The sequence below is a fragment of the Alligator mississippiensis genome, chromosome 8, assembly GCF_030867095.1.
Source record: "Alligator mississippiensis isolate rAllMis1 chromosome 8, rAllMis1, whole genome shotgun sequence".
NCBI lineage: Eukaryota > Metazoa > Chordata > Crocodylia > Alligatoridae > Alligator > Alligator mississippiensis.
Window position 1 is genome coordinate 62,734,785 of NC_081831.1, and position 13,435 is coordinate 62,748,219.

The window sequence follows — 13,435 nt, forward strand, 5'->3', positions numbered from 1 at the left end:
TCCAGAGTGACCCTAGGAAATGGGAGTTATGCCTGCCTCTCCTTTTGTTTGCTATACAGGAGGTCCCACAGGCCTCAATAGGATGCCCCCCATTTGAGCTGGTATATGAGCACCGCCCTACAGGACTCTTAGATATAGTATGTGAGGGCTGGAGGGAGTTGGAACCGGTGCGTGTGCAAGGACCATGACAAAGTTATGATACCATTTAGAATAGGTGCAACAGCATGCCAGGGACAACCTGGAATGAAGTCAAGGAAGGCAGAAGGAACATTATGATAGGCAGACAAAGGAGCGGGGGTTTGATGTGGGTGACCAGGTCTTGGTGCTCTTACCCGACAATACTAGTAAATTAGGTAGCAAGGCCCATTTAAGGTGGTCCAGAAAGTGGGTCCTGTAAATTATAAATCAAACAATAAGGGTGTAAGAAAAGGGTGCAAGTATACCATGTTAACGTGCTAAAAAATTGGGTGGAGCCAGAAGGGTGGCTGATGACTCCAACTCCTGTGACCTTGAAATTGGACTGGCTAGGGGGAGATATAGTATGAAGAGGGAAGTCAACACCCCAGTTATTGGCGAGCAGCTTATGGAGGTTCAAAGGGGTCAAGTGTGACTGTTGATAAGAGATATTGAAGATGTGTTTACTGACAAAGCAGGGAAGGCCCAAAGGATAGAATACAGAATAGTGATGCCTCCAGGTTGTTTAGCGCAGGAGCGCTGGAGGTGGATGCCAAGACATTTATATGGGCCAGTCAAAAATGAGTTAGAAGAGATAGCTAAGAAAGGAATTATTGAAGAGTCTCCCAGCCCATGGCAGAGTCTGTTAGTAATTGTTCCAAAGCCTGATGGGACCACAGAAGTATATATTGAGCCTAAAATCTATGAAATCTAAAACGACATCATTGATTATTGATAACATTTTACCTCCCTCCTTTCTTATTGTTATAACACCAAGGCATGGCGGACAAGAGAAGAGGAGAACAATGGTGACCGAGTAAGAAGGTCAAATGTCGTCAAGGGACAATCTGCTTACACTTTGGCACAGGTTAAAAATAATCACTTCTCTCATTCTTGCTCCTGCTTAAGGGAATTGTGATAATTCTGGGTCTGTTTTTCAAATGCAGACTTGTTTCACAGAGTGGGAAGGGGAAAGTTTCAAAATAGAAACTGGATAAAGCAGCAGAACACAGCCTTGGGTGCCTGTTCCAGGAGGTTGGTGGCAACCTATCAAAAGTTCAGCAGAGGCAGCCCTGGATCCTAGCTGATAATATAACGAGTGAAGAAGCGGAAGTTTTGCTGAGTTGCCCATTGAGCCTGGAAAAGGAGGTCTTTTTTACTAGGCGGAGGGCAGGAGAGAAGTAACCACAGTACTGGAAGGAATGGAAAAGGTAGTGTGTGCGGTAGTGCTGGTGAACTCCTTCCTCCTCTGCAATGGTGAGTAACTTGGGTAGGTGAAGACAAAATGCTTATCAGTTTGAGTATATGGCCATGTTCCTAGCGCAAGGATTTAAACATACACTGTAGGAAAGGGTGCCTTTTGTATGTCATTGGCATGTAACTGGCTTGGTTACACTTCAGATACAAAGGATGTAGAAAGAAGCAGCATTGCATCTCTAGAGGAAAATACAGTTGGTGTTACAGTTTATTCTGATCACCTCAGATAGAGCAAAGAGATGTTTTTGAAACTGTAACAAGCCGCACAGTATGGAGCAGCTGGTCAGAGATAATGTAATCCATTAGAACAAAGCTAGACTATTCAGCCTACTTGGGGAATTTCTGCTCTGGCCTTTTGGCGTCCAATTCCATGTTTATTCCAACACTGGAATATGTTCATTCTTTTGGATTTTAGCCATTTTTCAGAAATGTGGGGATGCACAGTTGTAACTGCAGTGCTAGTTACAACTATCCACATAACTTGCAGTGGGCCAGATTCTGATTTCTTTAATTCTAATTATATTCCATTTATTATGAGCTGTTCTATGAGCTGCCCATTGCAACATGTTCACTTGTCTAGGTCAAAGGATAAGTTATCTACAACTCATTTCTTTGAGTCATTAATTCAACTGGAAATTCCCTTTTGCTGATTGACTACCAAATCTTGAAGATCCATATAACTAAAAATAATTTAAACAGACACTTTGTTAAATATATTGCCAAATCCCTATTTAAAACTTTTACAGGTGTGATGCCTGTCAAGACAAAAAGTTCCCACAGCAAGAGCTCTGTGTAACAGCTGTTTACAGTACCAAGTAGCAATGTATAGCAGCTTAGAACGAGCAAAAAAGAAGAATTCTGTGTCCTTCTGAAAGTATATCCAAACAATGTGGCCAAACACTGCAAGTATGTGTCCTACAAAATTTTGCATCCACAGAGTACAAGACAACAAGAGTTTTACGGTCAAGTTTAACAGAACAACTAGCTTTGTATGTGTTTCTTCACCAGCCTTTCCTTCCTGTAGCCTCTTCCTGCAATATGAAGCTTTTGAAAAAGGCAGAAAAGCAACATTTAAAACAGCTATGCTGGCCAATTAGAGCAAGTAGATAAAAATAAATAGGGGATTAGAGCAGTGCCCATCTAGTTAGAAGCCACTTAATAAATGAGGAAAGTTTTCACATCACAAACCAAACTCTTCGACTCTACCTGATATTGAATATCCTCCCTGCTCTCCTACTTAAAAGAGAGCCTGCAGATTCCGCTACATTAAAGCTGACAGATATATTAAGACATTATTGTGTCAGACTTTCCCTGCTGATGAATGAGGTCTCTAGGGTTTTCAGTCAGAACCTTCAGCCAAAAAAAAATTGATTGAAAAAATTGTTTTTATAATTAGTTATTAATTCATTATTGTAACTACCGATCAATGTTAAATCTGCTTTATGTAATCAAAGGGATGTCTTTCCAGAAGAAAGGAAGTAAAGGGGTTTGTAAAGGTTCTAGCTGATTTTATGAAAAAGAAGATGGGTAGGGTGGGAACCTATAGATTCTTTAAAATATAGCCAGAAAGAACAATGCAACATTCATAAAAATGTTCCTGCCTCTCAGGTTCAAGAGACAAAAAGCATGTTATTGTTCATCAGTTGTGAGTGCGACTGATCTGTTTTCCTTAGTCTGATCGTGTTTAACGTGGGCTGCCTGAGGAGGTCACAGCATCAGTTGTGCTGAACATGCTGAAGAGTTCTTCCATGCAGTGTGAGTCCTGTCATATCCCAACACTTCTGCACTGCTACAGATGCTTTTCTTCTAGCTTCCTTCAATTATATTTGTCATCTCATAGTCCATGTCACTAAAAGATGGGGCGTCCTTTAAGCTGGTTGTCAAGGATGACTGACTGTGCTGGTGGCTTGGCAGATTTCACCTAGCAGTGCTTTCAGCTTCCTTTGGTGTTGTTGATGCTATTCTCACCACTGTGATTTTATTTCCACCCCTTGCCTCTTGCTCCCTGCAGCCATCCTGGACCTGACTGGCACCCATGCGATTGAAGGAGTGTGGAAGAGTTCCACTATCTTACCATGCATCTATGTACCCTCAGACGACTTAAATCAGAAAACAGTCGTTTGGACCATGGAGCGTGATCAGACCCATGTCACTGTTATTCAAAGAAATCTCACTGGTGACCACACTCCACTAACTCAGTATAGAGACAGGGTCATCGTGCGTGGATGACCTCTACCTGACTCAAGAAGTCTATGGGCCAACGAGAGGCAAAGCGCTGCTTGACCTGGTGCTGGCTACTGGGGAGGACCTAGTCGGCGACCTAGTGATCGATGGGAAGCTGGGTGACAGCGACCACGAGCTGATCACCTTCACCATCCGCCGAAAAGCTGGCAAGTCAGTCAGCAACACGGAAGTCCTTGACTTCAGGAAAGCCGACTTTGACAAGCTCAGGAGGCTTATCAGTGAGGCTCTAAGGGACCATGACCACGGAGAGAGGGGAGTTCAAGAAGAGTGGTTGCTCCTCAAGGGAGCGATCCTCAATGCACAAACTAAGTCTATTCCATCTCGGAGGAAAGGCAGCAAGAGGGCACAGCAGCCCCCCTGGCTCTCCAGGGACCTAGCAGACCTCCTGAGGCTAAAAAGAAAGGCCTACAAAGGATGGAGGATGGGAGTCACCTCCAAGGAGGATTATTCTGCACTGGTCCGGTCCTGTAGGGAGCTGACGAGGAAAGCCAAAGCTGCAACTGAACTCCAGCTAGCTTTGAGCATCAAGGACAATAAAAAGTCCTTTTTCAGATATGTGGGGAGCCAGAGGAAAAGCAGGGGCAACGTTGGACCCCTGCTGAACCAGATGGGGCAACTGACAACTGACACCCAGGAAAAAGCCAACCTATTAAATAGGTACTTTGCGTCAGTCTTTCATCAGTCCCATAGGACGCCCATGCCCGCTACAGGGTCGGGAAGTCCGGGTGAGAGTGATCCCCTGCCCTCCATTAATGCTGACTTCATGAAGGAACATCTTGAGAAGCTGGATACCTTCAAGTCAGCCGGCCCTGACAATCTTCACCCCAGGGTACTCAAGGAGCTGGCGAGCATCATAGCCCAGCCTCTAGCGTGGATCTTTGAAAAGTCTTGGCACTCTGGTGTAGTGCCCGAAGACTGGAAGAAGGCCAATGTGGTGCCTATCTTCAAGAAAGGGAGGAAAGTGGATCCGGCTAACTATAGGCCCATCAGCCTGACTTCTACCCCGGGGAAGATCTTAGAAAAGTTTATTAAGGAGGCCATCCTTAATGGACTGGCCAACGCCAACATCTTAAGGGATAGCCAGCACGGGTTTGTTGCGGGTAGGTCTTGCTTGACCAATCTCATTTCCTTCTACGACCAGGTGACCTATCACCTGGACAAGGGAGATGAGATTGATGTCATATATCTTGACTTCAAAAAAGCCTTCGATCTGGTGTCCCATGATCGTCTCTTGGAGAAACTGGCCAATTGTCACCTTGGGTCCTCCACGATCCACTGGCTGGAAAATTGGCTCCGGGGTCGGACCCAGAGGGTAGTAATTGATGGAAGTTACTCATCGTGGTGTCCTGTGACCAGTGGGGTCCCCCAGGGCTCTGTCTTTGGACCCATACTGTTCAACATCTTCATTAATGATGTGGACACTGGAGTCAGAAGCGGACTGGCCAAGTTCGCCGATGACACCAAACTTTGGGGCAAAGCATCCACACCAGAAGACAGGCGGATGATCCAGGCTGACCTGGACAGGCTCAGCAAGTGGGTGGACGAGAATCTGATGGTGTTCAACGCCGATAAATGCAAGGTTCTCCACCTTGGGAAGAAAAACCCGCAGCATCCTTATAGGCTCGGCAGTGCTATGTTGGCTAGCACTATGGAAGAAAGAGACTTGGGGGTCATCATTGACCACAAGATGAACATGAGCCTGCAATACGATGCTGCGGCTAGTAAAGCGACCAAAATGCTGGCTTGCATCCATAGATGCTTCTCAAGTAAATCCCGGGACGTCATTCTCCCCCTGTACTCGGCCTTAGTGAGGCTGCAGCTGGAGTACTGCGTCCAATTTTGGGCTCCACAATTCAAAAAGGATGTGGAGAAGCTTGAGAGAGTCCAGAGAAGAGCCATGCACATGATCAGAGGTCAGGGAAGCAGATCCTACGATGACAGGCTGAGAGCCCTGGGGCTCTTTAGCCTGGAAAAGCGCAGGCTCAGGGGTGATCTGATGGCCACCTACAAGTTTATCAGAGGTGACTACCAGTATCTGGGGGAACGTTTGTTCACCAGAGCGCCCCAAGTGATGACGAGGTTGAATGGTCACAAACTACTACAAGATCGTTTCAGGCTGGACATAAGGTAGAATTTCTTTACTGTCCGAGCCCCCAAGGTCTGGAACAGCCTGCCGCCGGAGGTGGTTCAAGTGCCTTCATTGAACACCTTCAAGAAGAAACTGGAAGCTTATCTTGCTGGGATCCTATGACCCCAGCTGACTTCCTGCCCTTTGGGCGGGGGGCTGGACTCGATGATCTTCTGAGGTCCCTTCCAGCCCTAATGTCTATGAAATCTATGAAATCTATGAAAAAGAAATCCCAGGCAACGTCTCTTCCAGAAGAAAGGATGTAAAGGGGCCTTTAAAGGTTGTAGTTAACTTTATGAAAAAGAAGATGGGGGTGGGGAGGTGGGGAACCTATAGGTTCCTTAAAATACAGTCAGGAAGAATAATGCAACATTCACAAAACTTCCCTGCTTCTTGGGTTCAAGAGGCAAAGAGCATGTCATTGTCCATTAGTTCCCAGTGTGACTGATATGTTTTCCTTAGTCTGGTCTTGTTTAACTTGGGCTGGCTGAAGAGGTCACAGTGCCAGTTGTCCTGAACATGCTGCAGAGTTCTTCCATGCAGTGTACATCCTGTCATATCTTGACTCTTCTGCACTGCTCCAGATGCTTTCCTCCTAGCTTCCTTCAATTATATTTGTCATTTCCTAGTCTATGCCACTAAAAGATGTGGCGTCTTTTAAGCTGCTTGTCTGACAGTGCTGGTGGCTTGGTGGGCTTCACCTGATGGTGCTTTCGGCATCCTTTGGCGTTGATGATATTCTCATCACCGTGATTTTATTTCCACCCCTTGCCTCTTGCTCCCTGCAGCCATCCTGGACCTGACTGGCACCCATGAGATTGAAGGAGTGTGGAAGAGTTCTACTATCTTACCATGCATCTATGTACCCTCAGACGACTTAAATCAGAAAACAGTCATTTGGACCATGGAGCGTGATCAGACCCGCGTCGCTGTCATTCAAAGAGATCTCAATGGTGACCACACTTCGCTAACTCGGTATAGAGGCAGGGTCACCATCCAAAAAGAAATCCTAGGCAATGTTTCCCTCCAGATTAAGAATCTTGAAATCCCAGACAGCGGGCGCTACACTTGCGAAGTCACCTGGAGAGCCCAGGATGACAGCCTGACAACAAAGGAGGTGACAACTACACTTCGAGTTGTTAAAGGTAAATATAGCGGTAAAACTTAAATGCCTTGTGAATGAGATGTGGTATTTAGTAAGAGAGCTGGCTGCACAGAAAAAATAGAGGACTATTTCTTTCACTCTGACTCGCCACATCCACAGGGTTAGGGGCAGCGTTTTATGGAGTCTCAGGGCTCTTCTTTATTGCACAAGTTCTGTCTTCTTCCAAATGGGCTTGTCTACATGTGCAAATAATCTGGGAGCAGTTTACTCTAGACTAAACTACTCAAGAGTAAACTCTCCAGGGCACATGTCTACACATGTAGGGATAAGGGAGTAGATTTGTTGTTCTTAGCAGCAGACTGTAGGCCTGTGTGAGGTGGCAGTGATCCGATCCAGCTTTGGATCCAGCCACTTCGGATGGCCATGATCCAATCTGGAGCTCTGGACCAGGTTTCTGCCCCAACCTGGCCAAAGTGGCTCCAAAGCTTTGTAGCTGCCTCGGAGATCCGGCCATAGGGTATACTGGGAGAATCAATGGAATATCTATAACTTTGTTGTTTTCTGTCTGATTTGGGTGAAACTTGCAGAGATGGTAGCCACTGCTGAGAGCATGAAACCTGCAAAGCTTCAAGAAGATAGGTGCAGGGGTTTGGGATATTTTGAAATTCGCAAATTTTTGAAAGCCAAATTCATGTCATGTCAATGTGTTACACCACATTGGGGTCAAAACTGCCAGGATGGTAGCTCTTACTGAGGCCACAAATCCTACCAAGTTTCAAGGAGATCAACGCAGGGGTTTGGGGGGGAACTGCGCCTCAAGATGTGAACAAGCAAAACTGGTGCCATGGGTGACACTGCGTGTTAAGGCGCAGCGGGGTGCCAGCTGCAGGGATGGTGGCCCCTGCTGTGACACCTGCCAGCTGTCGAGGAGATCGGTGCAGGGGGGCTCTGGGGCACTGCACCCCTAGCTGCTGATGGACAAAACTGGTGCCAAGACTGTGATTGCTTTTATTGGGTCTTTGCTCTCCTTAGCCTGGTTTTGTAGGTGCTAATTGATGCTCGTTAAGTCGTTATGAAGTAGCTAGTTCCTGTGTATTGAGCCAGTCCCTGAGTCCCTGGTCCCTGAGTGAATCATGAGTGATTGGTATCTGGTAACACAGCACCTTAGCAGCCAGGCCTGCAGCAGTGTCTCCCCTCCCTGCCCCAGGATAGACAGTCAGTCCCACAGCACCCATGGCACGAGTTTTGCTTGTCCACAGCTTGAGGCGCAATTCCCCCCCAAACCCCTGCACCGATCTCCTTGAAACATGGCAGGCTTTGTGGCCTCGGTAAGAGCTACCAGCCCTGCGGTTTTGACCCCCCTGTGTTGTAACACATAGACGTGACAGAGTTTTGCTTTCAATAATTTGGGGTGCAGGTGCCCAAAACCCCAATACCGATCGTGTTGAAACTTGGCAGGCTTTATGCTCTCTGCAGAGTCTGCCATCCCTGAAAATGTCATCCACATCGGACAAAAAACAACAAAGTTAGAGATATGTTATTGTTTCCCCATTATACCCTATGGCCGGATCTCCGAGGCGGCTCCGAAGCTCTTCGGGAAGCCGATCGAGGCAGCGCTTCGACCCGGACGTGCTGTCTTGGACCCCGAAGCGTCCGAAGCTCCTCAGGATCCGAAGCTCTGCCCAAGCCTCGCACAGCCCTAGCGGACTGGTCCCGCTCCCTGAGGTCCTGCAAGTGGCCCCTGTGGCAGCCAGGGGGAGCTCTAGGTTCCTCCTGAGTGCTAGCCCAGGGGCCAGCAAACAGCTGTCTCTTGGCAGGGCTGTGACGTTGCTCTCTGTCCCCAGGAGCTGCCTGCTGCCAGAGCCTGGATGGAAACAAGGTCCCTTTGCCCTGGCAGGAGGGAGCTCCCAGCCCCCACTCCATGATCACAAGGCCAGAGTGGGAGATCCTTATCTGCCAGGGTCAGCACTGTGGTTGTAGGGCCGGCACCCAGCCTAAGCTTCAAGCTTACAGGACCCAGGCTAGGAGATTCATATCCCAGCACCAACTCAGAGGTCATGGGCCTGAAGCTGGAGATCCCTGTCTTCCAGCATTGGTCCCATGACCGCAGAGCTGGAGCTAGGATATAAGGATCTCCCAGCGCTGGCCCCATGAGTGCAGGGCTCAAGCTGGGAGATGAGGATCTCCTGGCCCAGGTCCTGCAACCATGGGGCTCAGGCTGTGGGAAAAGGATCTCCCAGCCCTGGCCATACTACCATGGGACTTGGTCTGGGAGAATAGGATCTCTCAGCCCTGACTCTGTGATTGCAGAGAGGTGGCTGGGAGCTCCCTGCTACTGGTGCAGGGGAACATTGTCCCTCCTGGTCTCTGGTGGCAGAGTCCACCCTGGCAGCAGGCAACTCCCAGGGTAGGAAGTAATCTCCTGCCCTCTGCTGCCTGGCTAACCAGTGCACATTTGCTCCTGATCTGTTGTCTACACATGCACTACTATGCAGTTACTAATCACGAGTAAATTTGCTATTTGCACTCGTAGGTAGCAAATATACTTGCAATTAGAGCCAATTACTGTGCAATAAGTGTCTGCACGTGTGGACATGGATGCTAACTGCACAGTAATTAGCTCTATAGTGCACTAACTGGTCTCCTGTAGACACACCCAATTAGGAGGAAATAATTTAGGGAATGAATTTCATGTCTGTGACAGTGCAGGGTCCAGTCCAAAGCTCTGGGGATATGCCTTTACATAGGCAGAAGGAGAAATTGGGGAGGGTGGGGGAGCTAAGCATGTTGCAGCGCTCCCTCCCAGCAGGAAAGTCTGTGGGTGAAGGGGTGGGGAGAGGGTAAAGGACCATGGTGGGGGGAGGGAGTGGTTCTGGGACCAGGCAGGGATTTGGAGGGAGTGAAGCCGAGTTTGGCCCGGGATTGGGATTGGGATCGGGATCAGGGCTGGGGCCCGCTGTGACCATGCAGCTACCCCTTCCCCTGGGCTTGGGGTCGTTGCCCAGTGCCTGCACCCCCTGCGCAAATGAATCCTCCACCCCCTGCCCCGCGCTAACCCCAGCTGCCTCCCCGCACGAGCTCCAGCCCTGGCCCCACACTGCTCAGGGGGGCCTGAAGCAGAGCCCCCGGGACTCCTGTGCCTGCCCCACCCCACTCCCAGCCATCCCCAGGAAAAGGCCAACACAACCTTGGCCCCAGCCCACAGTGGCAGCCTGCCTTGCCCCACACAGATCCCAGGTACACACCCCCATGACTCCTGGGGTGCGTATAGCAGCAGGAGCTGTGCCCCCTGGACAAGTCATTCATGGCTCAGTCCCGTGCCCCACTGGCTGTGCAGCACCTGCCCCCCTCAGCCCCAGCCCGAGCCCCAGCCCAAGCCCCAGCCCCACTCCCTCCTCACCCCTGCTGCAGTTGCTGGAAGCCCTTGCTTGGGCTGCCTTGTGGCCCTACCGCTGCCCTGTGTTTGGTGGGGCTCAGCCCCATTAGTCCACCCTCTTCTGCCTCCTATATGGCTATGGCCACCCACCCAACTCTGGGACTGCTAGAACGCAGTGCTACTTAGGATAGCCTTTGAAGCTATCTTAATGTGTGTCCAGTGACCTAATGTTTTGATAGGAAGTATCTGGAGATGCTGGGATACAGCATTGCTCCACCTATACTCTCCAAGACAGGGGTAGGCAATTATTTTGGCTGGAGAGCCACTTAATGAGTTTTGGTGAGCTGCTGTGGGCTGCAGTGGTAGCCCCACTCCTTGACAGGTGCCCCACCCCCTGGTAGCCATCTTGGGACTGGAAGCCCTGCCCTCTAGCCCCTGTCCTTTGCCACCCTGCTCTTAACCCTGGAAGTACTCCTTTTAGGGGAGGGTTTACCATCTTGGAACCAGAAAAAAACAAATCATATACTAAAAATCAAACACCTACTAGAATGTATTTCAATTTTAGTTCACAAAATATTTTATGAACTGATTTATGTGTGGTTGTGTAGTATAGAGAGAGATGTTTACATAATAGTTCAAAAATGAAGTCTTAACTATTGTATGTGGTGGGGTGTGTGGGGTGTGATGTGTGGGTGTGTATGTATGGTGGGGTATGGGTTGTGTACATGGGTGAGTGGGTGCATGTGTAAAGTTTGTGAGGGGGTGTGGCTGTGTGGGGGGGTATAGGGTATTTTGTGGGTGGTAGGTGTGTGTGGGGAGGGTTGTGGGGTGTGAGGGAGGGTGGGAGAGTGTGGAGACCCCCCCACATATCCCTGCCACAGTGCACAGCCCCTGCCGGCAGCAGCTGCAGAAAGCAGCGGGCCCTCAAGGTGCTTGTGGCCTGCACAGGCACAGCCACCACAACTCCCTGTCACTTCCAATGGTGTCCCATGAGCTGCACATGGTGGCAGAGGATGAAGCCAGGACGCCAGCTCCATCACTCAGGGCTTCCCCCCACCTGGTACATGAATCTGGGGAGCTTCATGTGAGCCCCGCACAATAGAGGTGGGCATCTGTGAGAGCCATGAGCACTCCTGGGCCCTGCCTCCTGCTGCAGCTGTTACAAACTCCAATGGGCACTGTGATCCATAGGGGGTGAGCATGTGAGGGGTCCCCACACCTCACACCGCACAAACCTTACACACCCATACCCACACCCTGCCCACCTGAACTCCATATTTCCACCACCCTGCTGAGTGCATGCCTCAGGCTATAGGCTGCTACCAGCCCCATGCTCCCACCCAGCCGCAGCTTTGCTACCTGGTGCCTGGAGCAAGTAGTGCAGCAGTGACACGAGGAGGAGGCGCTGGTGGCTGGGGAAATTGAGCAGGTCCCCTGGCAGCTGCAGCAATGGCAGCAGTGGCCCCATCAAGAAGTTGAACACCCCGGCTGGGGCTGGAGCCCTCCCAAATAGGAGGGTGCACAGGCTGGGTGGGGTACAATTAATTGCTGGGTGCCTAATTGGATGAAATTGCCTGGCAGGTAGGGCTGCATGAAGCTTTAGGTGGTGATTTGATTTGGAGGAGATTTCGCCCAATTCAGTAACCAAATCTCCGATTCCGAATCAAATCAGAGGATCAATTTAAAGGTCCGAATTAATTTGAAGCTCTCCAAATCTTTGGCAAATATTTGGAGAGCTTCAATGATTCAGGCATTCCTCAGTGGCTGCAGCAGGGATAGCCACTCTGAGTGTGTAAGTCCTAGGGGCAGGAAAGGGGGGCTCGGAGAGGGGGAAGGGGACAATGGAGGGGACCCCTGCCAGCCCCCTGACCCCTGCTCGCTTTCCCAGCCTCCCCAACCCACGCCCACTCCCAGAGCCCACCCCTCGCTGTACTGCCTGCCCCAGCTCAGTACTTTAAAAAAAAGCCCTGGTGCTCACCAGGTGCTGCTGGGTGTGGGGCGATCCTCACTGCCTCCATCTGCCCCACACTCCATGGGCGGCTCTGCACAAGATCCTCGACCCACCCCCTGCTCCACCGGCCCCCCCCAGGGCTGCCCTGCCTACAGGGGTTCTGGCCCTTTAAGAAACAAAAAAAAACAAGACAAAAAGCCCCAGTTCCTTGTGCACCATCATGGATTTGGGGGCTCCTGCAGAGCCCACCACGTGGCGCGGGGCAGCAGGGATCAAACCCGTCAGGAGGAGCACTGAGACCTGAGGTATCTTCAGGGATTTTTTTTCCTTAAAGAGCCAGAACGGGCTTGTGCAGGGCAACCATGAGAGGACTGGGGAAGCAGGAAAGGGGTTTCAGGGGCTCAAACAGAGCCCCCCCATGCAGCATGGGGCAGTGAGGAGCAGTGGGGCGTTCCCCCTACCCAGCAGAACCAGCTGAGCCAGGGGTATTTTTTCCCCCAAGTGCTGGGACCTGGGACGAGTTTGAAGACATCAAAGGTCGCATTGAAATGCTGAGGACTGACTGAGAAGCAGGCTGCAGGCTAGAAGGGAAATACTATATTCACCATGGTTGGTTGTGGACGATGCACCAGAGGAAAAGGACTTCAAGGCGGGACTGTGATAAGTCCCCTGTAACAGCTGGGCATCTGGTTCGTGGGGCAGGTAGTCTGCAGGAAGTGACCTTTGCAGCTGTCTGTGACTCCAGCTGCCACCGCTTTCTGAGAGAGAGCTCTCCGAACACCCAACAGGGTCCTACCTAGGGGAGTCATGGTTTTGCTGAGCTGCATAGAGTTGGCCTGAAGTTCTGGAGGCCCGTGAATCCTGCTCCTGTAGCTCCTATGGCTTGGGGCAGATTGTAGTGTGGGTAGCCTTGTGGTGCTGCTTCCTGAAGTGAAACACCCAAAGGGGAGGGGAGGGAGGCCCAGTGGGAGAGGTGAAGTGAGTGCAGCTCCTCTCCAGCTTTGAGTGGCAGCAAGTGGGAAGCTTAGGTGGCCTCCAGCTTCTCTGCTCTTAGAGATAAATATAGATAAATGGAGAAGACTGAGGGACTAACAGTCAACACGGAAGTGTCATGTTGTTGCCTGCTTGTGGGCTCTTGCTGGGAGACACTTTTGGCCCTGCATATTTCCGCATCTTCACTCTGTGCCCGTGCACAGCAGG

General features: G+C 50.3%; 1 protein-coding gene across 1 annotated transcript in view; it reads left to right on the forward strand.

The window, feature by feature from the left end:
- The first annotated feature begins 1,262 nt into the window (after positions 1-1,262).
- The window catches only part of LOC109283285 (mucin-2-like), a 43,646-nt gene continuing 31,473 nt past the window's right edge, over positions 1,263-13,435 (forward strand). The window contains exon 1 of the mRNA XM_059732775.1: positions 1,263-1,431. Coding sequence (XP_059588758.1) covers positions 1,377-1,431 — 55 coding nt within the window. The 5' untranslated portion in view covers positions 1,263-1,376. The remainder of the gene's footprint in view (positions 1,432-13,435) is intronic.